A 26,750-nucleotide genomic window follows, 5' to 3' on the forward strand; every position below is an offset into this window, starting at 1 on the left:
TTGCTGTGCTGAATATAACTGATTAGTTATACAGGTACACATTTTTGGATACTATATGTTTGTTCTGATTGTACAAAGAAATAATCTAAACAATGACTGTCATAATGCCAGCATATTTTAACAATTATTACCTTACACCTAATGACTGAATCCCTCACCGCATTCTTTAGTGGCTTTAGTCAGCCATTTGGCTGACATCTGCGAGGTGCTGTTGAATGGTGGAGCGCCACTCAAGAGAGCACTGCTGTAAAATATGCACAAGGACAGAAAACAGAAAAAAATAGGAAATAAGTAACAATAAATTGTGCAGGCAGTTGCATTTCATAAGTTGCTGATACAGTTGCGTGTACTAAACAAATGCTCTTAAACTTTGAAGATTGTAAAATGTAAGTGTTGCATGTGAATAATGTATTTATTTTAATGATGTTGAAAAACAGTCAAGTTTTTAAGTGGAAACACTGATATGACTTTTTGTCCAAAAAAGAACTACAGCAGAAAAAAAAAAAAAAAAATAATAATAACGTATATCGGCACAGTAGTGCGTTTTCTGTGTTTTTCTAAAGTGGATGTATGAAAAATCATAGGAATTTGTTGATGCTCCGGGCAGCTCTTGCGGAAGCAGATATGCCGATCCATGGAGCCGGAGTAACAGGGTCAGACTCATACACACCAGCCCTGCTTCCGTGTTTAATTACCTGAAGGGCAAAACATCCAGACGGAGAGTGTGTGAAAATCTAATATCTCTGGGCTCCAGTTTGTTGCTCTGACATCCTGCATGGCCGGCCCTGTCCGTCCACAAACGTCAGGGCCTGTTCCTGACAGCAGGCTATCTCTGCCGGGCCTGGGTTCCTTCAATTCAGAGGCATTGTGTGGAAGAGGGTTTGGTCAGGAATCCGAGGTTCCTGCCAGTCCTGCACTCTCGCTTGCCGGCCCCTGCTAAACTGACAGATTTGCCTGTTTTTTTTTTCTTGTTAGGGACAGAGCAGATCCTAAAGCAGGCTTCAAATTAGCAGTCGTAACATGTCCAGCGGTTCCTGCCAGAATTGTTTTTCTTGCTCTCGCAATAGTCTGACAGATATGCTTGTTTGTTAGTGCTAATAATAGTATAGGTATTGTTGTATGTGTGTGCCTGACCCTGAGAGTCCTGAGAACTGCTGTAGCCCCTGAAAACGGTGGTGCGAGAGAAAGTGATAATCAGCTTTGACCATAAGAAAAACAAAAACAAATGAAACTCAATTGGTTAGTTTGGCACCTTCTACTGTAAGTTTATAAGTGCTGATACACATTGATATAAACATCTATACTGTTCAGTGTTTTGAGATGCTTGCACCAACTGTGCATCATAAACCAAGTAATAATAATCATAACTATTATTATTATTAGCAAATGAGACTTAATCTCAACAATGAGTGGCTTTCTTGAACAAACTTAAGCCCCTTTCACGGCATCATGCAGGTTGGTTACATGATTTCACACTGATTTTGATAAGCAGGGGCGACCTGGGTGACAGAAGCAAGTACACAGAAGCAGCTTGTTATGGACGCTACCATCCAGGCTTCACTGGATTGAACCATCGGCCCAAATGTTGATTAGAGTAAATGCTTCTTCATCCCTTCTGCAATCTGGCTCATGGTTTGTCTCAGTCAACAAAAATATGGCTAAACAGAATAAACAGAAATGTTCCGAAAGTGAAACCTTCATGCAGGCGTGGCTGTTTGTTATTTTGTTGGCTTACGAATGGCCATCATGCATTTTGTTTCACTCAACCCGGGTCACATTCTGAGGTGGATCACTGCGACCTGGGTCAACCCGGGTACGATCCAGGTGTGTGGTTTCACACTACGTGGGATTGTGACTCGGGTAGCATGAACCTGGGTGGGGACCTGGGTAGGAGTGCCAGTGTGAAAGAGGCTTTAGAGAATTGTGATCAAATACAATTCACAAATATGAAAATGTCAGCCTGTGCTTTATGTGAATGAACTAAATCTACTGTGTGTGCTTTAAAAAGATAATTAATTACTTAATAAAACCTAAACATTTTCAAATGAAAGAGAAATCAGAAAAATCAAAGAGAAATGTCACAGAATACCTAGGGTACATTCTGCATGGAGTGTCACTGAAATAGCAGACGTTTTTTTTTGGCACTTCTAGATGGTACAGTAGGGCAGTCCATTTTTCACTGACTAGATACTGTATGGTACATGTACACATGCAGAGAAGTCTGGTTGCTGATTATGACTGTGGCTTACCAGGACTTGATAGAATAAACCATGATGAACTGAGGGTGACAGAGTACTGTGTACTGTGAGCTCCATCTAGTGAGTGATATAAACCTATTTATTGTCAAGATGGTGCAGGTGGTGTGCAGATTAGAAAAAAAGGCATCATTTCATCAGTGAATTCAGTATGATTGTTTCACATGAGTGCTACAGTATCTCTTATCTTTCGGATGTAAAATTGCAAGAGAATTTGCTGGAAAGTAACCATACATTGTCAGTAAAAATATTTTTGGCCACCATTCAAAAGTCAGACAAGGGGCAAACACAGTCTGAGCCAAAAATCCTATTAAACTCAACAGTAGAATTATGGTATTAGATATATAGGATTGGTTGTTCAAATGTAGAATGTGATATGTCATTATTAAACAGTATTTTTGTTGTCTTGGTTTCTGTGTTTCGAAATGCATTAACAAGGAGGTACGGAATTAAAACAAGGGTGTCTGTGGAGGGGTGTACATGTAATTCTTTACTGAAAGTCACTCACTGACCTCATAGCATTTATTGTTGTGAGTGTACAAGCAGAAAATATGAAACTGGTATGTCATGAATAGCTCCACAGAACTAGGGAGCCTGCAGTTTGGTGCAGGGCAAGCATTAAGAGAAAGCTGTCCAGATGGCAGGCAGCACAGAAGCAGTGCTGCAGGTTTTTGTCTCTGCTGCTGGGAGGCGGGAAAGTTCACTGTAGCATACGCTATCGCCCTTGCATTTCAACAGAACCAACTCTTCATCAGTCAGCCAAGGGAGATTGGAGTGTGGCAAAGCACTTTATCTCAAACACAATACCTGTTCAGTGAATTAAAACACATTACAGTAAAAGAGAATATTACAATACAGTACAGGAGTGACTGGCTTCAGCAATGCAGCAGTGCATAGTACAGGAACTTGACAGAGACAGGCAAATAACTACACAAATTACAAAGGCTTAATGCCAAGTACTGAATGAATTTAGGATTCTGCTGGTATGAAAATAACTGTCTTATCTGTGTTCTTGCAACAGTAGATCCACAACACATTGAAGAAATAGAAATTCTGCTATACTACTGTTTTATTTATTTATTTTTTTTATTTTAACTATGGCATGTATAGTCAGTGGCTTCTTTTTCTGGACATTTTGCTTGAACTATAGTAGAAGTCCGAGGAGTTATGAACCGTGAATCCACTGTACACAGTTTTATGTTTTACATGTTTTAACTGCCCTATCATTCCCTTAAAATCTAATGTAATAACATAAAATAAAAATTTAATAAAATAAATTCAAATTAGTAGTACCATGTATTTATTGGTGGCTTTACAACAAATTTCTAAATGAAAAAAACTATACATTTGGGAATTGCTGTGTGTTTCAACACAGTAAATTATGCAGAGTCCCTGTTGCCAAATACATAGCATCTTAATCTCTTGGAAGGCTGCACACATTCATTTATCACATGTTTGCACTGATTTAATTAGCAGTTAAACTCGGTTCTATAATAAAAGTAAGAAATAGACAGGCCCCCTCCATTGGTTCCAGAAACAGTAACTCACAAGCCCCCCTCCCTCTCTCTCTCTCTCTCTCTCTCTCTCTCTCTCTCTCTCTCTCTCTCTCTCTCTCTCTCTCTCTCTCTCTCTCTCTCTCTCTCTCTCTCTCTCTCTCTCTCTCTCTGACAGGTCGCACATTGGGTGGGTCTTGCTTGCCAGTGGGATGCTTTAGGAAAGCACTAATAGCTTCCAGCTGTGTGGAAAATCAGACCCTTTGGGGTCCGGCACACACAAAAAAAGACGTGGAATATTTGAATGTGAAAGCACAGCTAATTCGTACATTTTGTTCCCTATCACTGGGCCTTAAAAGATGGTATTTCCAATATGTCAGCCCCAATTGGAGGCCAGTGGTCCGAGAGAGAAAGGGAAACAAGCAAGCGGGGAAATTCGGACATTAGCGAATCCGCCCCTCCAAGCTGGTGCTCCATTGGTAGGGAGACCCACCACGAGAGGGGGAGGTCATGTTGACCATTCATCAATAGCTCATTGGCTCATCATTGAGTGCCATTCCATTCAGTTTATCAAGTCTTGCACAAAAAAAAGAATGAGCCTCCATTCAGCTTTCTTAAAGCCAACTCTAGGTCTAAAATGCACTATTTGAATCTGTTTTGCCCACTTTTTTTTCTTCTTTTTTATTACTCTTTCACTCTGTTAATGTAGCCCTGACTTAAATGAGTGTCTTTTATTTGGCTGGTTTGAATATATCTTGCTATTAATTCCCTTTGCATTGAAAAGAGGTTGGCAGGCAGATGGGGGTAGGAGAAGACTGTTTGGTCTGGTGTATTGCTTTCAAATGGAATCAATGAGGTTGCAGCTCTTTTAAATTAACTCACTTAATACCCACTGAGCAGTCATGAATTCACATTGTATCACAACAGAGGACTATAAGTAGTGGGGAAAGTTGGAAAGACCCAGAGAAAGGACTTAATTCAGGCACTGTAAGTACTCCGCTAGAAAGGGCTTAACCAAAACAAATGCATTTCTCAAACTTTCAGTTTCCTAATGGTAAGTGGTGATTTTTAATCCGTATAATTATAACTTGAGAAGTACAATACAACTTGTTCAACTGCTGTGAAAAAACAGTTCTTTGTTTTTGTTTTATATGTGTGTGTTTTTATACAGAAGATACTGGTGTTATAATTGGGTGTTTGAATGGTTAGATTTTAGTGTCTGCAAAATACATCAATTAAGATGACAACAGTTGCTTTTAAAAACGATTTGTCAACATTTGTGACTGCAAATTGTTATTTTGCATATCAGCCGCTATTGTGAAGTTGATACAGCATTAAGGATTAGTTGTTTTTCCCCCCTTTGTATTTAAACCAAATTGTGTAATCCATCTAAAAATGGGCTAAACAACAGAGCCCATATATATATTTATTTAGCATATGTGTGTGTGTGTGTGTGTGTGTGTATATATATATATATATATATATATATATATATATATATATATATATATATATATATATATATATATATACACACATATATATATCTGTTATCAAAGAAAGATATTTAGTGGTTGAATATTTTATAAAATAATAAAAGGAAAGCAAGCTCCCGAAGATGCAGCTGACTACCACTGCTGCCTGTGAAACTGCTGAAGTCGACTCACATGCAGAGGCTTTCTGTCATCTCCTTTCCCAGGCAGTGCTGTAGGTGAGAATCTCCAGGGAATGGAGCTTTGTTGACATGGATATGTTTAAAGCAGCAATTACTACAGCCAAATGACAACTCGAAAAACACTTCATACATTTGTAACTGTTTGGCCTGTGAAATACATAATAATGCATTTTTAAATGAGGTTTTCACTTCTGTGCATACTGCTTTCTTAAAGTAGTAGCATATACAATATATAACATACAATAGGTTGTTTGCAGATTGTATTTCCATTCATGATTCAGTGAGCGTATGTTGTTCTCTTTATGTGTAGGTTTTTATACTATTTAAACTTATACTACTGTATATACATTTATTTTTTCTTTAATTTCTGCCAGTTTTATCTTATTGAAATTACCAATTTTAGTGGTAATTGAACTGACCAGTTGGTGTGTGGGTAGATATAGTAAATGGCGAGGGAAGATATAGTAAATGGTGCAATTGCTTTTTACGAACAGTTTTTGTGGACCACTTACATGATTTGTAGGTCTTAAAAGACCAAAAATGTGAGACCCACTTCTACTGACTGAATTGGTTTCCTCAGTAAGAGTGTGATTGCTGCTGTTTGTCAGAAGATAGAGCACACTCATTGCTATTCCAGACATCTTACAGATCTTCTGACAACAGTGGCATTTTAAGAGCTTCATTGCATTAGATGAGGCTCGCAGGCTGCATCACAGCTGAAGTGTTTACTAACTGACATTATTTGTCAAGAAGCCACAGGCCCTTCCGTCAGTCAACAGAGGGCACATTCTTAGAGAGAAAAAAAAATAAAATTGGTCAGTTATTCCTGTGTTCCCCACATGGGTTTCATCAGAGGTTTAAGGTGGCAACCAGGAGAAATGCATTCAAGCTGACGGGCTGAAAATTCAGACATATGTTAATCAGATGCAGTGAAGACAGCGAGAGAAGAAATGTGGCTGGGGGGTGGGGGTAGGGAAGGGAAGGGAGGGGGTCTACTGTATTTGAGAGGCTACAAGAGCTAAACCAGAAGATTTAAATCCTTTTGAGTCACCAGAATTGTTTTAAAAAGGTTTGAATTGTGCTGTTGTCCTTATTTTGGTCCCAAGTATTTTTGGGTGAACAGGCCAGAGCTAAATAATTACTAAGAAAATGATTCTCAACTGGCATGGAATGTTTATTTTTAAATTGACTGTCAAGAAATAGTAATTCAGTAGGCAGATTATCTTTGATTTTGTTATTTGAATTAAAATGTAAAAATGTTTTTTTTAAGTCCGGAACCATAATATGTCAAATATTTTTTAAAATATTGAGTCATTGGTAAAACATGTTCACACATGGACAAATAATTAATAGTAAGCCAACAGTTAGCATCTGCAAGCAGTACTGTAAACTGATAGTAGCTCAAATATATGTTGTAGCGAAAGTTTAAATTGGAAATAGATGAGGCGCACATCTTAAAGGGGACTGTATACAAAGGTGGAATGTTTCAAGAAATGCTTCTGTGATCTACATTCCTCTGTCTCTCCCCCTCTTCCACTCTCCCCTTTCACAATGCCACAGAATGTATGGTTACAGCTAGTCAGCTGAGAGGGGGGCTCAAGCTGAGTTAATTTGCGCTTGCATCCCTGTCATTGTTCTGCCTGAAGAGACGGGCTCTGTTCAAGGCCACATGTGCTCCTGTCATCGTTCACATTTCTGCTCCAAGTGCAATACGGAATGTCAGCTCTCCATCTGTCTTTGCCTAGCAAAAACGCACAAGGCCTGCTTCCTGCCTCCAGCTAGGCTTGATGGCTCCTCATGTCTTCAGCGCTCATTTCAAAGTACTGGGCAGAAAGCTTGGGATCGGCTTGCCTTGAGACTAACACAGAGAGAGAGAGAGAGAGAGAGGGGGCTTGTTGTGAGGCACAGATCTCGTTACGGGCTGCCAGGTGAGTCCAGGATTTACCCTTGCAAAGGGCTGTTCTCTGCTGCTGTTTGCCTCAGCTGTTTTAAACTTGCTGACTGTGCTGACTTAAAAGGTCTATGAAGTAAAGTGTTTAGTGGTTCTGCAGAAATCATTTCTGCGTATACAGCAAGTGTGACAAATTGTTTCAACTCAACTGTAATAGTTTACCATATGTTTTGCCGAACTACTGCATAATTCATGGTTTGTAATTATATTTTATAATTAAGTTAAGCCACGGTAATTATACCTCATTTGTCTGCATGTCCATTAGCAGCTGTATAGTACAGTACTGGGGTTGCAGTAAAATGGTCCTTTGCCATTACATTATAGCATTAGTGATAATTAGAATTAAAAATGACATCAGTAGTGGCCTGTGCACTGCACCTCCTTAATCACCAGATATGACCCTGTTCAAATGGTCAGACATGAAAGTATAGCCATGTTCTCAGGTTGGGGTCTTATTGGAACTTGGCTAAATCCTTGCAACTTGAGGAAGCAGTGCAAACAAGAAAGAACTCTGCTGCTAACACTGCTCTGGCTGCTGGATTGTGTTGGCAGTTTATGTGAGGACTGACTGTGGTCATGTGGCTGATACAAACCCAGTCTCTAGATAACAGGCAGGAAGAAAGCTTGCAGCTGGTTGCTTATGTCGATTACTGGGGGAGGACAGGCTGAAGAGACTGCACAGTCCATACACCTCGCAGATGGTGTTTTGAAACAGTACTGGCTTGACTTGCTGCTCCGCTTGCGCGTAGGTACTACTGCCAGTTGTTTTTCTTTGAGGGTGGGGGTGTTATTCATCCTTGGATGCAGTTGTGACAGGGGCTTCTTGGTCAAAAGGCAAGGATGCAAAAAGGATTAAGGAAAAGGCTACAGATGAGCAAATCATGTGCATAAAATGTCAACGCAGGGGTTGAAAAAGTTCAAAGTGACTCTTTTGGGCACAGAATGTTTTACACATGCCATAAGGGTCTAAGGTCACTGAGGATTATATTAGGGGAATAGGGATCATAACAGAAAGGGCTATTAAGGTACAGTAATCTCTTGGTTTCGCTCTTTTCAGAAATGTAATAAAGTGCTTTGTTTTAATAAGTATGTAGAGTAGGTGTTGTACTGCTTTGTGGTTTAATGTTGTGCTGTGTTGTAATTAAGTTATCTGCAAAGCTGTTTGAGAGGGAACTGTTATGTTTACTTTCTTTGTCAGGGTTTTTTTTTTTTTTTTTAAATCTCCCAAAAAGAGTTTCCTATAGAAAGGGTTTGCAATTGTTGTGCTGACTATATCCAGAGAGACTTCAAAAAGATTTTTCTTACAATTTTAAGCTTACATGTTTTTAGACTTTTTCATTATTGTTAATGTAATTTGTTATGAATGATATACAATAAGAATGACGCAGAGTTGTTTTGTGTGTGTGTGTGTGTGTGTGTTTTAAGCATTTCTGATACAAGCATGTTGTTTTGGTGCCTTATAGTACAAAGTTCCATGTGGATGATTAGCCCAAAAACGTGCATAAAAATGGTACTTTGAAATAGTAAATACTGCTGTAAAGGATCGAGTCTGATATCTGCTGTCAGTGTTCGGTGTTAGAAGCCCTTGCACTGTAGTATTGAGAATGCACCTAACAGCTGTGACCATGAGCATGTGCCAGCTTGGAGATACTTGAGCAGATCTGACACTTGGCTATTTCTGACACCCATCTGTACTTTTTTTTTTTTTTTTTTTTTTTTGTTACTATCCTTTAGGACGAACTGACTGACAATCTGTTCAACCCTCATATATTGTTAAAAAGGAATATTTGGCCAGCTGTAGGTGGATTTTGACCTGCTAAGTTAATGCTGTAACTATTATTATTATTATTATTATTATTATTATTATTATTATTATTACAGTTTTGGTTTTCTACCACAGTGGTATTTTGGTTAGAATGTGCTTGAGGAGAAAGATCTCTCCCTGTCTGCCTGGTTTACTGGCGGTGTACATTTTTAAAAAAAAGCTTATTTCTTAAAACACTGAGAGCATTACACAGAGAGTGTTCATTTTCAATTGAAACCGCAACAAATGTTTGCTTATTTTCTACAAACCCACAGCAAATAACGGAATCCTCCTTCCTTAAAAAGAAAAATTGCATGATGTCAGACTGTGAGGGTTTTTTGCCATTTTGCCATAATCACAGAATTGCTGTGTTTCTGTTTGTGTGTGAACTCTGTACACACAGTCATGTATGAATTTACAAATATATACCATTTAATGACACAACTCATAAAACTTTTTTTTTATTATTCTTAGTATTGTCATTGCTTCTAAGATATTGGGCAATTCAAGTTTCCTTATTCTGTATAATTACAATGGTTTCCTTGGTTCTTTAAATTTTAGATATAACAGTATAGTTCTGTCAATGAAATACAGTGCTACCCTGTTATAACGTGACCCGTTATAGTGCAGAATCAGTTATAGCACAGTAAGGTCATGGCTCCCATTTTCCCCATAATGCAATTTGACAAACGTTGGGTGAATGTTCCAGATATACAGTACGAAGCATGGCAGACAGCAAAACATGAAAATCTTTCTTTTAAAATGAAACTCGATGCGGTGGACAGAGTAAGAAAAGGTGAAACTCAAGCAGCAGTTTCAAAAGATATAAATGTTGCAGAATCTACATTGCATGGCTGGCTGAAAGATGAAGAAAAACTAGGAGGTTTTTGATAAGATTGACTCCAAAGAGGGCTGCGCTAGGAAAAAAATGTGCTGCGCCAAAGAGTGAGACAAGCTGCTGTGTGAATGTGCTTCTGTCAGAGTGTTTGTTGTTTTTGGTGTGGCCCAGGCTAACAGGAGCTGGGAATAATCTTCCCAATAAACCGTGGATTCCAGTACCTGCAAATTGTGTGTGTTTCCTTCTTTCATTTTCCACCATACGCTACAATATTAATTAGGCTTGTGGGCATTGAAATCATTTTGGGAACAGAAATGCCAATATTCATTGTAAGCCGAAATACAAATAACACGGTCTCCTAATTATGGGACCCCGACAATCACATTATAATGGGGTAGCACTGTAGTAATATAATGAGCAAAGTGAAATAATACATTTTACTTCAAAAATGAATTGTACATAATTTTATAAACCAGAAGTTAATGCAGTGTGCAGATGGGGTTAGGGTTAGGGTTAGTGATGCAGTGTGCAGATTGGGTTAGGGTTAGGGTTAGTGATGCAGAGTGCAGATGGGGTTAGGGTTAGTGATGCAGTGTGCAGATGGGGTTAGGGTTAGAGTTAGTGATGCAGTGTACAGATGGGGTTAGGGTTAGTGATGCAGTGTGCAGATGGGGTTAGAGTTAGTGATGCAGTGTGCAGATTGGGTTAGGGTTAGTGATGCAGTGTGCAGATGCCATCTTGTAAAAGTGTTCCTATAATTGCCTCTGGCAGTATTCGGGACTGTTCCATTGAAAGAGCTATTAGTGACTGTGGCCACCGCCGCACATAACATGACACTGTTCTTATTGCATTAGGTCAGACCACCCCTTCCAAAAACTTCTGCATGCCAGATGTGACTGCAAACACTTTTTATTCAGGTTTTAGAAGAAAAAAAAAGATTTGTTTTCAGAATCTGATTCTACTTAGTACATCTCCATCCTGAAGCACATTTCATAAATTGTCTACATATTTTTCTTAGTAGGGAACTTAACTGGCTATAATTTTTAACACATGGCCCCTGTCATGTGATATTTTCAAAACACTTTCAGACAGGGTCCCAGCAGAAATAAACCGTCATCCTGCCGCCAGGCTGTTTTTTTTTTTTCTTTTTCTTTCTTTCTTTACATCATATCTGTGTTTTCCATTTAGCAGGGTAATATATTATTAGCTCACAGTAAAATAGCATTTCACTGATGTAAAACATGAACCTCTTTATTATCTGTTGAAAATTGATTTGGCATTTACAGCCGTGGTGTACTTGACTCCTTTTACCACCAAAGCTCATATGTGGGTGATTGTTGCAGGAGAGAGAAATGAAATTGCCACTGACATAGAGCGGTGAACGTTTTAGATAGCAGACTGCAATTTGCAGTTTTAATGCGTGTGTCAAACCTGAGGAAAGTACCTCTGTAATCACATATACGGGTGGAAGAAGGGAATGGGGGGGGGGGGGGAACGCAAGCGTGAATTAAATTAAAAAGAACATGCTGGTTTAATTGCAGTGTTTTCACTGGACACTTTCCCAGCCTTTTTGGCTAGAACCGGACTGTATCTCTACACAAACTGGGAGGCCTATTGATGTCATGCTGTGTGTCCAGGCACATCATCTGTTGTTCAAGAGTCTTTTTTGCTATAGTACGGCATCTTAAAGTGCTGTGCATTACACAGAAGGCTACGTATGGTACTACAGTAAATGTTAAAGGGGAGGGAGATCCAGTGTCCCAGATTTCATAATGGTTTTGACACGATGGAGGGAAAAAAATGTTTGTGTTATTATTATTATTATTATTCACAAAATTTAGTATTCTCGTTATCTTTGGAGAAACCCATTTCTAACTAGTAGTAGAAATACTATTTTTTAAATGGCTTTAGGGAAGTTGTTTTCACAACACATATACAATGAATACGTAAGAGGTGCTAAATTGTCAGATGTTTAAATTTAGAAACACCTGAATGACTTGTGTAAAATGACAGTATATGGTTTGTATGTTTATTAGCTCTGCGATTGGCTGATTTATATAGTAAGTTGTTTATCAAGGGGTTTATATCAAAAGATGGCTCAAATGGGTTCTCTCCAATAAAGAAAGAAAAATTGTTTTTGTATGTACTACAAGAGACTACTGTTTTACTTGGCTCAAACTAGAACATGAAGTTTAAACCTGTGTAAAAAGATTGTTTAGTGGAAGATATACTGTAGTATTCAGAAAACGTATTTAATGTTTGAAAAGGAATGCAGGCTCTTTAAATATTAAACTGCACAGGTTGTTTGCTGCCGCATCTGGTAACCCTTGAGTGATCATAGTCTGCCGTAGTCCCATAGCCCTCCCCTGATTTGATAGGATGGAATGAAACGACTCTTCGCACCACCTGGCGCAGATGAGGCAGCCCTGGAGGAGCTGTGCTTGGGGAGCAGACAGGGAACAGAGTGCTGAGAAATGTGGAAGTCCCAGGGGAGGATGACAAGGATTGCAGTTAGGAAGAAAATACATTAAAAAAAAACACAGAGCAGGGACAATAATACATCTTCCTGACACGCTGAGGTTTGATGGGACATGTACTGCCTACTGTTCCATCTGGTGCTTATGATTGCATGGCATATTAGAGTGCCGCAAGTTCATAACGTATTCAGGGTGAGAAAGTGTCGCTTGCATACCAATTGAGCTGCCCCATCTCTCTGAACTGCTTCACAATTTTAATGATGTGTTCTCTCTATCTCACTATTTTGCGCTCTCTCTCTCTCTCTCTCTCTCTCTCTCTCATTGTTTTGACTGTTCTTGATTTTGTATTTACTTTTATTTATTTATTTATTTTTGGGGGTGTCCCTTCTACGCTACAAACTGTTGATGGGGCCACAACAAGGCCACTGGCATCATGCTGAAGATGTCATAATTAACTACCTTGGCACAAACTCCTGTCTAGAAGACATGTTAACCAGGTTCATTTTTAGACAGCATTGAAATATGCGCAAACTTTTTTGTGGACTATATCATTCCATCCTGTTTAGATAGCATGGAGAAATGCATCATAGATATACAGTAAAATATACACAAACTAATACTACTACGACTACGACTACTACTACTACTAATAATAATAATAATAATAATAATAATAATAATAATAATAATAATAATAATAAATAATAATAATAACTCTTTATGATCTGTGCATTCACAAAGCAACTACAGATAGGATGGTATTTTTGGTTGAATACCATAGCTGTGATTGAATAGCACCCAAATTCTAGAAATGCAGGGCTTCCATTTTTAAAAAAAATATTTTTTTATTTTATATTTTTTTACATACGTATTTTTTAATAATACAAATGTTAAATGACATCTAGGCTTTCCAGTGCATAGTTTTGAATCATGGAACTAATCTCAAATCTCTCCTCTAATTACAAAACTAATTACTATAAAACAGCAGGATGCAGGGGATTGGAGGCCCAATTGCAGACATTTTACAGACATATTGCTTACACAGCTCGAATGCTCAGAGCAGGGTTTTGTGGATGGGGAGTATAGATGTATCGAAAGAGACCAAACGAAGGGATTCAGACAACCCCCCTCCCCCACCCTCATCCCCTCTTAAAAAGGGAACAAATACATTAGGTATCAATCAGGCTGAAGATAACATTTTGAAGTGGTGTTTCCTTCTTTTTGTTTCTGTAGATTAATTTGAATATTGTCATCAGTGTTGGAGTTGCTCATGTTTCTTCATTTGCTGCAGCACAGCTCATTGCTTGCTAACTTGTTTTTCTTTAAAGCAGAAGTAATGTTACGGCAGAGGACTGTGTAGGAGGCAGCGTGGGTACATAAAGGCTCTTTTTAGTTGATGATTGTAAGATTCCTGAAATGCCTTGTCATGCCCTGCTATTCTCCTCAATATGTAACATCCAAGAGCACCTCTAGTTCTGGCAGAGTAGCGTACTGGTAATTGCTTCCTCTTGCTAAAACTATTTGGTTTTAAGGTGATTATTTTCTGCAACTGTCATAAAGTTAGAATGTATGACTGTGCTTGGACTAGTTTAGTTACTATATGGACATTTAATGGGTTTATTAACTGCCCTTTAAAAGTCTCTGTAATGCAGCTTGTGAGCCCTAGTGTGAGGTTTATCACGTATGAGGATACCAGCTGAATAATAACTGAAGGACTGGTATTGGAAGAAGTGTGTCTTCTGGTTCCATCACTTAAGCATACATTGCTGTGAATCTAACACGTTGATCTGTAATCTTGCTGTAAATAATGAAAAGCATTTGGATCATATGAAGTTAAAGTCTTTTGTGCTCTCTCCTACTTAAATAGGCAGCTGAAAGCCCAGTTAATGGTATGTCTAAATTGCTTTTGCGCTCCTCCAAAAAAAAACACACTCCTCTGGATGGAACATTGAAAGCACTATGTGATCTAGCAGTAAATTACTTTACCATTTCAATAGCTATCTTAATGTTATCAGTAAAATATTTATGCTTCGGTTCCACACATCATTCATATTCAGCACATTTCTCTTAGCCTTTGACAAAGGTGAAAGAGCATTGCTTGTAGAATAGAGAGCAAATTAATCTAAAATGTAAAGAGACAAGCCAGTCCATTCATTTTCACATTAATAATGAGTGTTTTTCTTTTTTCTTTTTTACAGAGGAATGTAACTACATTACTGATATGCCTAAAGAATGCCAAGCCACCAAATCTGGGGGCTTTCTCATTAGTGTCAAGCCATTTAATACACAGACTTAAAATGCTGTTTAATATTCATACTGCGGTACAAGTACGTGCTTAGGTATTCTGACTACCACTGCTCAATGCATCAGGGATCTAAGAATGTTTTTATTTTTGTTCTAGCTCTGCTTCTGTTCTGAAAAGGATGCTAGGGGCTCAGAGAAGATGCTTGTTTTTTAACACTGCAATCTTATGGGGCTTGACAGTTTTCTGTGTTGCATTATTTTTAAATGTATATTCAGTTAATTTTTTTTTCTTAAAATCTTAAAAAAAATATAAACAAATAAAAACAGTTTCTCTGTTTTAATTCAGAAACCAATACACACTGAACAATGCTCAGAGTCATTTTAAAAGGGAGGTTATTATTTTATTATTATTATTTGTTTATTTAGCAGACGCCTTTATCCAAGGCGACTTACAGAGACTAGGGTGTGTGAACTATGCATCAGCTGCAGAGTCACTTACAATTATGTCTCACCCGAAAGACAGAGCACAAGGAGGTTAAGTGACTTGCTTAGGGTCACACAGAGTCAGTGGCTGAGGTGGGATTTGAACCAGGGACCCCCTGGTTACAAGCCGTTTTCTTTAACCACTGGACCGCACAGCCTCCTTTTGTTGTGTTAAACACAACAAAAACACGGATAGTGGCGAGTAAATGACTCCTGAGAAGAATATGTTAATTTAAGGTTGGGCTAAGGAAAGGTCACGTGTGCGTGACGAATCATTACCATTTTGCTAATTTGCATACATTTTGCGTCATGTTTTGTATTATTTACGACAGTTCTGACAGTGCGCATGAAGAAGATGCCAGCGCCCAGAGTGAAAGGAAAGTTTGCTTCCAAATGTTTTTTAAACCTCATTCCATTTAGAATAACGTCCTCGATCACAGATGTGCCAGCAGAGGAAGTTGAAGTGATCACAACGAGCGATCATATCCTGTATATGCAAAAAAAGACACACTGAAAAAAACACCGCTCTACAGCAAACAGTTCTCAGAAATCCTGCTATGACGTCAACACGAATTATGCTGCGTGGAAGTGTAAAAAGTGGTCACAAATGATGGCCTGAATGGTCTAACACTGCTTCTAAAACACAGAGTAACTATGAGGTACACAGATACGGAGAACATTTTTGAATTCCTAAAAAATTATTTCTTGTAGGAAATCTGTGTGCTGACTGACCCTTACTCACTTACTGATTTCCATTACACGAGAGTAGATGTTAAAACTTCATGCTGATTTGAACTCGGCACTCTCCAAGATAAGCACCAACTAAGACGTAGCTTTACAGTAAACTAATGTGATCCATATGTGTCTCCATCCATTTACGTTTCCTTCCATATGATGATGTAGATCTCCTTCTGTCTGGTGTTGATGGCTGAAGTGTAATGCTGACTCCAGGGATCAGCTTATTTTGCCTCCCTGGCGCATCAGCACACGCAACGGCTGCGATGCTGGCTCCGGGGATCAACCACAGTGCGGCCTCCCCAGCGCATCAGCATGACAACCGTCTGGACTAAGCTAAGTAGGGTACATCTGTGGGGTCTTCAAGTGGGCACCTTCCATCCTCAGTGTTTCGTCGACTAGCCCACGACACCTCAAGAGGGCTCGACGGTGATTCTGGGGTCCCAGCATCACCCCCCTCCGTCCCCCACTCAACTCAGCCCAGCTTACTTACCTGTACATCAGCGTTTCTTTCTATTGTGCTTGAGATCCCCAGCCAAAATCTTTCCGTCTCAACCACAGCCAGTTGCTGCTCCTCTCTGCTGCTTCTTCACTGTGCGACGCAACTCTTGGCCACTGAATCCGACGTCTCTGAGAAACCGGGTTGTAGAGTGTGCCACAAATCCTCGACAACCCACTTCCACTGGGTAAACCCGGACTCTCCATCCTCGCTGTTCCGCTTCAGTGGCTATTTGAGCATACCGCAGTTTCTTCCTCTCATACGCCTCATCTACAGCATCCTCCCATGGCACTGTTAACTCTACCAGGTGAACAAGGCGTGCTGATCCAGACCACAAGACAATATCTGGTCGAAGGTTAGTGGTGGCAATCTCAGGTAGAAAAATAAGCCGTTGACCAACATCTGCCAGCATTTTCCAGTCTCTAGCAGCTTCCAGTTGTCCTGGGTGAGGATTGGTTTTAACACCTTTTCTTGGTGGTTGCTCTCCTGGGCGGAGGAATGTTGTCTTTTGTGTGTAATGTTTTGATGGAACAGGTGGCAACTTACTGGTCATGTTACGCTTGTCTTCCAATGCTAAGGCCAAACATCGCAGCACCTGGTTATGGCGCCAAGTAAACCGTCCTTGGCTAAGAGCCACCTTACATCCTGTCAAAATGTGCCTTAATGTTGCAGGTGATGAACACAAAGGACATGAGGGATCCTCTCTTACCGATTAGTGCAGGCTACTGTTGTAGTCATGGTTGTCATGTCATCCATGTATGCTCGAATTGGTGGTAGTCGCATTCCAGAAGCCAAGCGCTCTCCTCCTACTACCCATTTTGATGCCCTAATGATTACTTCCATTGCCATGGTAAAAGCCAGTGGAAAAATGGTGCATCCTGCCATTATTCCAACCTCTAGGCATTGCCATGTAGTGCTGAATTCTGAAGTTGAAAAACTAAATTGCAAATCTCCAAAGTAGGCTTTCACTAAATTTGTTATTGTCATCGGTACACTGAAAAAATCAAATGCTGCCCAAAGTAGTTCATGTGGCACTGAACCATATGCATTAGCCAAATTATTCATTGTATAAATATTTTGCCAGAAGACATGCATTTTTTTTTGTTTTGTGTCAAGAATTGTTTTAAAGCTATAAAATTGTAAGTTCACCATATTACTTTTTTTTCTGTATGCCACAGAAGGCTAAAGAAAGCAGACAAATTTATATGTTTAAAAAAAATTCTAAGGTTTTTATGCAAAAACCAATGAGGTATGTCTTTGCTAAAGTTCACAAAATTCAATGTGCGGTCATCTTTTTCAGACAAAAAAACGGTTAAGAACAAATATGTAAATAGATTTTGGTCTTGTTAAAATACATTACCCTGAAATTTGACCTTTGACCTTTTTGGTCAAATATAAAATGATCCAATCTTAATTAATTGTTAGTAATTTACTTTTCACACCTTAAATAATAAATAGTGAGAAAACAAAACATAAAAAATCTATCTGTTAGTTATTTTTAAACCCTTTCCTTTGCCCTACCTTAACTGTCTCAGTTAGTAGTACGCAGCAGTACAGAGGAGTCATCTATTCGGGTGATGACATCATGTTTTTGAAAGCTATAGGAAAGCACACTAAACTGATCAAAAGGATAACAAGCTGGCTGTCCAGAGATTCGGGCAGGACCTTTTTTTCTGCTGGTGGGAAATAACTTGTGCGTTCAGTGTGCAGACTACAGGGAGAGAAAGGCAGCGCAACGTTAAAGACATTAAAGAACTCACACATTCAAACAACCAGGAGGGCAAAGAAACCCGGACCAGTAAGGTACCTCATTACAAATTAGATTAAATCATTTTAATCTGTACTTCTTGATGTTTGTTAGTTGGAATTTGATAATTGGAGGCTAGGGTTACCACTGTTCATTGCCATTTGGGTATGAGCTACTCAACACTTTTTTTTTTGTTTTGTTTTTTTCTGTAATTTACTCCTTTGTAGGATACGACATTTCCAGTGTATTACTGTACAATCAGTAATTTATCTTGCTTTACCATGATTGCCATATTCTTTGTTTTACCTTTACTTTTCTATGATTTTACCATGATAAACTGCAGTAAACCTGTTTCATGGTTAAATGACAACACAATTTGTCCATGCAGGCCAAAACCATGAATTCAGAAAATAGAAAATAAATAAATACAAATACAAACTTTAAGGCTTTTGTAAAAAGTTGTTTTCTTCTGCAATTTGGTCCATGTTGAGAAAGAAAGATGCTCAGGCTTCTGCCATAGAAAGATAGAGAGAGATTAAAAAAACAAACAAGATGTAATGTAAAACAAATGACAGTGATCACTGCATACTTGGGCCATATTTTCTAAATGTACTTCAAATCCCCCATTCCACCAGAGTTTTTTTTTTGGTGTGTATATGGATTAAAACTAGCATATTATTCCATCATCTATCTTCATTATGAACTGATTTTAGAAAGCACAGCTGAATGAGTTGCAGATGGTCCCAGTTTGTTTCATTCTGAGGACCTTGTGGTAAGGTAGCGTTGTGGTCAAGGCTTGGTCAATGGCAGGAAACCAGACACAGACTTGAATACGGTAGTTTAATGTGGACAAAATAAACACAGTAACAAAAAAAGGTTTAAAACAAAACACTTTTAAATACTTCAAAAACCCCCAAGCTTCAGCTCTCTCTCTCTCTCTCTCTCTCTCTCTCTCTCTCTCTCTCTCTCTCTCTCTCTCCAAACAAAAATATATGTCTTTTATATAGGGGGTGGTCAGCAATCGCCTGCTGACCACATGCCACACTTCTCTAATGACACAATTACTAATGAACATAAAGATAATACAGTTATGGATGTTGCTGATGGAATTGTACACATTTATATGGAAGTATATGGCAAGGAATGAAAACAAGTACCAGTACAAAACAGGTTTATATTATAAATCGACAAAATAAACCCTATTTACAAGGGACGGGTCTTCACTCCGTCACAGACCGCTGCGATTGTCCCAATTCAGATCTGGACTAGGTTGGGATATTCACCAAGCTCTCTGGAGCGTTTTCTCTTCTAGGCTGTCCAATAAAGCTTGTTCTTGCTGTGCAGAAAATGACTTAAAAAACGACTGAGTACTTTATCTTCAGCATTGCAACTCTTGATTTAATTATTTTGGTGAAGCCGGGTGACAACCAATAATAACAACTTGGGAATCAAATCACAGTCGGGTCTTCTAATTGCAGTGTGAAGAAAGCCTGCAAAAACGTTTTTTCCGAGAGGGGGATTCAATAGGGTATGAGGTTAAAGTGTGTCATTTATTTGGTTTTGAGATGAAAGAAAACTTGCTTATATTCCAGTCCTGGTTTGTGTCTGTTTCCCGCAAAGTGTGCTGGACATTGCAACCCTCATTCTTTAATACGGGCGCTGCATTGTTGTTCAAAGGGAACATATTCAACTAGAGAATTTGGTCTTTTAAAAAAAGAATCCTTGCATTTAGTTAATATTTTACAGCCCTGTCTAAAATGAAAAACTTGATTCGGACGTAAACAAAAGAACAAATAGCTGTTGGTTGTTCTGAGGTCCCAGAAAAGAATCAGAGGATACGGAAAGGACTGGAACAGATTGTTGTCTGTCGGAGTCCCTGTCAGCCTGCTCACATGTGTTTTGGATCTGGTGTGGAGCCTGCTCTCTGTAACAGTTCAGCGTGAGTGTTAGCAGAATGGGAACCAGATGGACCAGACATTCCAGCTCTTTATCTCTTCCCCTAGCCCTGACAAGACCCCCTCCCTGGCATATCAGAGACGCTTTCCTGTATTTGGGTAGGGCCCTGTGCTGGCTGCATCTAAGTTTCTCGAGTTCAGCCGTGTCATGCAGTGCTGGAGGCTCCCTGTCCGATGTGCTCAAGAGAGTAAAAGGCAGTGGGGATGAGAAGAGTGGGGCAATCCTACTGAGAAATGCAGACAAGGCTTTTGAGGAAATAACATAGGCACAAACTGCAGGGTTCACTGTTACTATAAGTGTAAGTACAGGCTTATGCATTATAAATGCTCTACATACATAAATAAAAGTGTCTAGACAGCATATCCCATTATTGATGTTGTGCCCACATGGCAATGGCTCTGTTTGTGCTATTCAGTAGGGTTAGCCAGTGCTCAACATTTTAAAAGGTTAATGCCTTTATACAAAAGCACACCCCTACTGAACAAGGCACCATTTACCTTACTGACAGAGTTTGTGTCCCACGGTTCAGCGAGGCCTTTTTTTTTTTTGTCCCAGTCTACAGCATGCCTCATGTTGCTGAATTGGATTTGCATCCTGTGCACATCCAGTTTGGGACAGAAGATGAAGATTTAATGCTGTAAGGTGGCAAGCTGTTCACATGGGATGCGTATCCAATTCAGGGGGCCAGACCGCCGGGTAATTACTCTCATATCCACTGGTGGTTACATGTGTGTGTTACTTGGTCAGGTCGTAGGCTGTCATGTAAATGTAACCTTTTCAATGCCTCCTGCTGTACACAGCGCATGTACCGCCTTCAGCATTATTGTCCAAGCTTGCTTTTTCTTCACTCCATTTCTGTGACAGCTTAGTAATATTTTTTGGGACTAGATCCAAAAATATTTTAAGTCACATTTTTTTTTTTTTCTGGTTGGTTAAGGTGGAGCAAGCAAACTTGTAGAAAAACAAAAACATTTTTTTTATTATTTCTGAAGTGTTCTACTGTTAGTTCATTTGTTATCTTATTTCTTTTTGTACAGTGTATTTTGTCATTTTTCTTATCTGATACAGAATATAATAGGGGGGTTGTTCCCACTTTTTTACCTTTTTTTTTTTTTTTTTTTTTAAACATGCCATATTGCTTTGAGAAAGGTATGTTAATCATATCGAAATACTGGGCAACTAGCTCTTCTGAGAAAGAATAACATCCCACATTTATCATGTTCTTACAATAATAGTGGTGTTTGAACAAGAGTATTTAAATTGTGCTTTAGAACAGAACTGAGCAGCGTGTGACATTAAAAAAGGCCTCTTCAGTTTTTGTTTGGTCTATGTGTGTAAGGACTATACAGTACACACTTTGAATTGGCTGCCGACAATCTACAGTACACTGAACAGCTGTATTGACATGCCGTGTATTCACGCTTCTGCTGCAGATTTGTACAGCAGGTTGAGGCCATTTGGAGAGTTGCATGGCTATGAGAACTATTTGTAAAACTGGTGCCAGGTGCCTGGAACTTGTACTGCTATTTGTTTGGCTACAGCTTGTCAGTCGTGCCCCCAGTGCTGAAGATAACGTTTGTTTCGATAGAAGAAACACCCTTCCCTGGGACAAAATTGGGAATCTTTCTACGTTGAAGCAAACAATGGTGTCTGTCTGATAGTGATTGTGGTCATTAGTGATAGTGTTGTTAAAAAACAGATCCCTGCACTGAGGAAAAGAAAGATTAACTGATTATCCAAGATGTGTTTTTATGTAAGCTACATTGCTGCTGTACCGAGCCTAAATATACCATTAACTATTTCAGCACTGCAGACCTGTAGACATGTCTGGGAAAAAATAACTCCACTTAAAACTGTAAATGCTAATTTTGTGTAACCACAAATATATTCATGTACTGTATCTATCCATTTCTGTATAAGACACAGAAATGAGTTACCCTAGGGTTGTCTTTCTGGTTTACTTTTTTTACTTTTTTGATTCTGTGAAAGGAATGTTCTTTGCCTTCAATTCACACTTTTCACCTGAAGATGGCTTTTGTGGTTTTCGAAAGCTAGTGTGCATGTTGTTTATACAAAAACCTTGTTAATACATTTTATACTTAGTGCATGGAAGAGTCAAACTATATAGGTGCATTGTAATTAGGTTAGTATTAGGGATATGGGGGTTCTATAATTATATATATATATATATATATATATATATATATATATATATATATATATATATATATATATATATATATATACACAGTACTGTGCAAAAGTTTTAGGCAGGTGTGAAAAAATGCTGTAAAGTAAGAATGCTTTCAAAAATAGACATGTTAATAGATTATATTTATCAATTAACTAAATGCAAAGTGAGTGAACAGAAGAAAAATCTAAATCAAATCCATATTTGGTGTGACCACCCTTTGCCTTCAAAACAGCATCAATTCTTCTAGGTACACTTGCACAAAGTCAGGGATTTTGTAGGCATATAGTCAGGTGTATGATTAAACAATTATACCAAGCAGGTGCTAATGATCATCAATTCAATATGTAGGTTGAAACACAATCATTAACGGAAACAGAAACAGCTGTGTAGGAGGAATAAAACTGGGTGAGGAACAGCCACACTCAGCTAACAAGGTGAGGTTGCTGAAGACAGTTTACTGTCAAAAGTCATACACCATGGCAAGAGTGAGCACAGCAACAAGACACAAGGTAGTTATACTCCATCAGCAAGGTCTCTCCCAGGCAGAAATTTCAAGGCAGACAGGGGTTTCCAGATGTGCTGTCCAAGCTCTTTTGAAGAAGCACAAAGAAACGGGCAACGTTGAAGACCGTAGACGCAGTGGTCGGCCAAGGAAACTTACTGCAGCAGATGAAAGACACATCATGCTTAGTTCCCTTCACAATCGGAAGATATCCAGCAGTGCCATCAGCTCAGAATTGGCAGAAAACAGTGGGACCCTGGTACACCCATCTACTGTCCGGAGAAGTCTGGTCAGAAGTGGCCTTCATGGAAGACTTGCGGCCAAAAAGCCATACCTCCGACGTGGAAACAAGGCCAAGCGACTCAACTATGCACGAAAACACAGGAACTGGGGTGCAGAAAAATGGCAGCAGGTGCTCTGGACTGATGAGTCAAAATTTGAAATATTTGGCTGTAGCAGAAGGCAGTTTGTTCGCCGAAGGGCTGGAGAGCGGTACACATATGAGTGTCTGCAGGCAACAGTGAAGCATGGTGGAGGTTCCTTGCAAGTTTGGGGCTGCATTTCTGCAAATGGAGTTGGGGATTTGGTCAGAATTAATGGTCTCCTCAATGCTGAGAAGTACAGGCAGATACTTATCCATCATGCAATACCATCAGGGAGGCATCTGATTGGCCCCAAATTTATTCTGCAGCATGACAACTACCCTAAACATACAGCAAAAGTCATTAAGAACTATCTTCAGCGTAAAGAAGAACAAGGAGTCCTGGAAGTGATGGTATGGCCCCCACAGAGCCCTGATCTCAACATCATCGAGTCTGTCTGGGATTACATGAAGAGAGAGAAGCAACTGAGGCTGCCTAAATCCACAGAAGAACTGTGGTTAGTTCTACAAGATGTGTGCAAGTGTACCTAGAAGAATTGATACTGTTTTGAAGGCAAAGGGTGGTCACTCCAAATATTGATTTGATGTAGATTTTTCTTCTGTTCACTCACTTTGCATTTTGTTAATTGGTAAATATAAACTATTAACATGTCTATTTTTGAAAGCATTCTTACTTTACAGCATTTTGCACAGTACTGTATGTGTGTGTATATATATATATATATATATATATATATATATATATATATATATATATATATATATATATATATATATATATGTCATTACCAAATATTTGACTCTGTTCGTAAATTATTATAGCTCAAGCAGTGGGCAGCAGGTGTTGCAGCACAGAGTAGTTGTCATCTAATGCAGTCCCACCAAAACCTCACCTGTACAGCAGAGCATCAGGTTTTTCAGTCCAGGCTGTCATTAGGGAATTCATTACCATCTTTTCTCTTCTCTCTCTCTCTCTCTCTTTTTGTTCTTATTAATATTAGTATTGCTCTGAAATATCACAGCATTAATATAGACAGCTGTGTTCTGGGGCTTTGTTTGTACCATGGGCAGCATCTGCCTATAGTGTAGAAAAGAAGGGAATGATAATTCAAGCGCTTTCTTAATGAGGCTGTGCCATCTGAGGCTCACCTTTTAGCAGTGCTTTGATTAGGGGTGTAAATCTGAGACAGAGCATAGCCCAGACACTTGTTATTTTACTGCCTCAAGTGGTTTGTTTGTGCTCTGGGTTTTTTTCTTTGACTGTTCATGTGTTTTTATTGATCTTTCTATGTGTTCCAGATCGCACTGAGAAGCACTCCACAATGCCAGACTCACCTGCTGATGTGAAATCACAATCCAGGTTGACGCCACCAACAATGCCACCTCCTCCAACCACACAAGGAGCTCCGAGGACCAGTTCTTTCACCCCGACCACATGTAACTATCAACTATCAATGCGTTACAACTTTCTACACTTGGTATAGGTGTTTAGGGGATATTAGAGAACTTCCCTTAAAAACTAACTAAATCTGTACTTTTCCCCTATTCCATTTTTTTTTTAAATAAACTGCTCGTTTGGCATTTAGCAGACTTGAAATCTACCAGCAATTACCAATTCTGAAGTCTCAGCAATGCTCCTACTGTGAAAAATTGCTAACAGATGTAATTTTAAAGATGTATTATTATTTGTTTATTTAGCAGACGCCTTTATCCAAGGTGACTTACAGAGACTAGGGTGTATGAACTATGCATCAGCTGCAGAGTCACTTACAACATCTCACCCAAAAGACAGCGCACAAGGAGGTTAAGTAACTAGCTCAGGGTCACACAGTGAGCCAGGATTTGAACCGGGAACCTCCTGGTTACAAGCCCTTTGCTTTAACCACCGGACCACATAGCCGCATAGTGTCCATTGTTGTTGCAGCAGTATTATGGGAGATGGAAAGACAAATTATAGTGTATAACACAATTTTATTATTATTATTTATTTTTTTGTATTAATATTCAAAAACTATTATTATTATTATTATTATTATTATTATTATTATTATTATTATTATTATTATTATTATTATTATTATTATATTGGAGTTTGGATTGTTGGTGTATGGTTCAGAGGGATTAAAATGACCTTTGATTTGGAACCAAAACAATTTTTCACGAAAGGGCTTTCATTTCTGGAGTTTGGTAGCATTAGCCAACATCATAAAACCAGAGAGGATTGAGATTGAGATGTGTTAGAACAACTACCTATCAAGGCACCTCTGTCTGAGCTCTCAAGGCACCTTTCATTGTTGTGTTTAACCAAATCTAATGCTTTGTCCTTCATCATTTATCAGCACTAACGTAGTTTCTGGTTTAAAAAGACAATCAATTTTGTTGTGAGTTCAGTCCTATCCAGATGGGGTCAAATGTCAGACTGGGACATCTATTGTAAATACTGTAAAATATTTACCAGTTGTGTTTATAGTATGTTGTACATATGATGTAATATTGTGTTTTTTGGCCAGTAGGATATGTCTCCACTGCTGTAGAAATCATTTCCTTTCGTTTTATTTGCACAGTAACCAATGGCACCAGCCACTCACCCACAGCATTAAACGGAGCTCCGTCTCCACCGAATGGCTTTAGCAATGGACCCTCCTCATCCTCTTCCTCATCGTTAGCCAATCAGCAGTTGCCACCTGCCTGTGGTGCACGGCAGCTCAGTAAACTCAAGAGGTTCCTCACCACACTGCAGCAGTTTGGCAATGACATTTCACCCGAAATCGGTGAGAGGGTGCGCACATTGGTGCTGGGGCTTGTGGTAAGTCCATACAAAAAAGTTTATTTTAAGTACTAGTAATAGTGCTACTTTTATGAAGAGTGTTTAAAGATAAATGCAAATATAACACATTTTAGTATAAATCACTCGATAGTAGAATATATAATAATATTGAAAGACATTTCTTTGACAAGCATTTTGACTAGAAGTCCTTCTCAATGTCTTTACAACTCCTAAATAGTATAGTACTAATAATTGTGCGGTTTCCAGAAGACATGCTAAGGATCCTAAAGGGAAATGGAATTTCTTTTTTTATATAGTAAATGTATACACATGTACAGAACTACTGTGCCATCTTCCAACTGAAGGAATAGTTACTGTTGGTAGTAGTTTATAGTATTGTAGGGTTCCAGGGGTAAACAAGACATTTAGGCAGCGATCGTCTTTATGGCCGGACACTGTCTTTACAAAACATGACAATTGCCACCCAGGGCCATTTTCTTTCTTTCCTGAGTATCCCAAGTCGTTTTTGTTTTTATTGCAATGTCCCGACACTAATCTTAAGTATGTCCTCCTGATTTCCTTTATTGCCAATCTACAGTTTCCTTCGTCCTCCCTAATTCTCAGTTTTTCTTCTTTTGTTAAAAAAGCATGATACACATAATTAGAGCTTGCAATCCTAAAGAAAAGCTCAGGAGAATTCATAGCTGTCACAATAAGCTTCTGCAATCTGTGCGAATAGATGTAAGGG

General features: G+C 38.9%; 1 protein-coding gene across 7 annotated transcripts in view; it reads left to right on the forward strand.

Moving 5' to 3' along the window:
• The window catches only part of LOC117400570 (protein CBFA2T1), a 65,563-nt gene that overhangs the window by 17,862 nt on the left and 20,951 nt on the right, over nucleotides 1-26,750 (forward strand). Inside the window, exons 1-3 of one of the 7 annotated variants that reach the window (XM_034000721.3) lie at nucleotides 7,041-7,351; nucleotides 24,535-24,672; nucleotides 25,800-26,041. In XM_034000721.3, the coding sequence (XP_033856612.3) occupies nucleotides 7,093-7,351; nucleotides 24,535-24,672; nucleotides 25,800-26,041 (639 nt within the window). In that variant the 5' untranslated portion in view covers nucleotides 7,041-7,092. Of the gene's footprint in view, nucleotides 1-7,040; nucleotides 7,352-7,858; nucleotides 8,124-8,149; nucleotides 8,400-20,684; nucleotides 20,854-24,534; nucleotides 24,673-25,799; nucleotides 26,042-26,750 lie in introns of those variants that run through there. The other 6 variants (XM_059022465.1, XM_034000717.3, XM_034000720.3 and 3 more) reach the window with 6 other exon arrangements.

This window comes from Acipenser ruthenus, chromosome 4, assembly GCF_902713425.1.
Source record: "Acipenser ruthenus chromosome 4, fAciRut3.2 maternal haplotype, whole genome shotgun sequence".
Lineage (NCBI taxonomy): Eukaryota > Metazoa > Chordata > Actinopteri > Acipenseriformes > Acipenseridae > Acipenser > Acipenser ruthenus.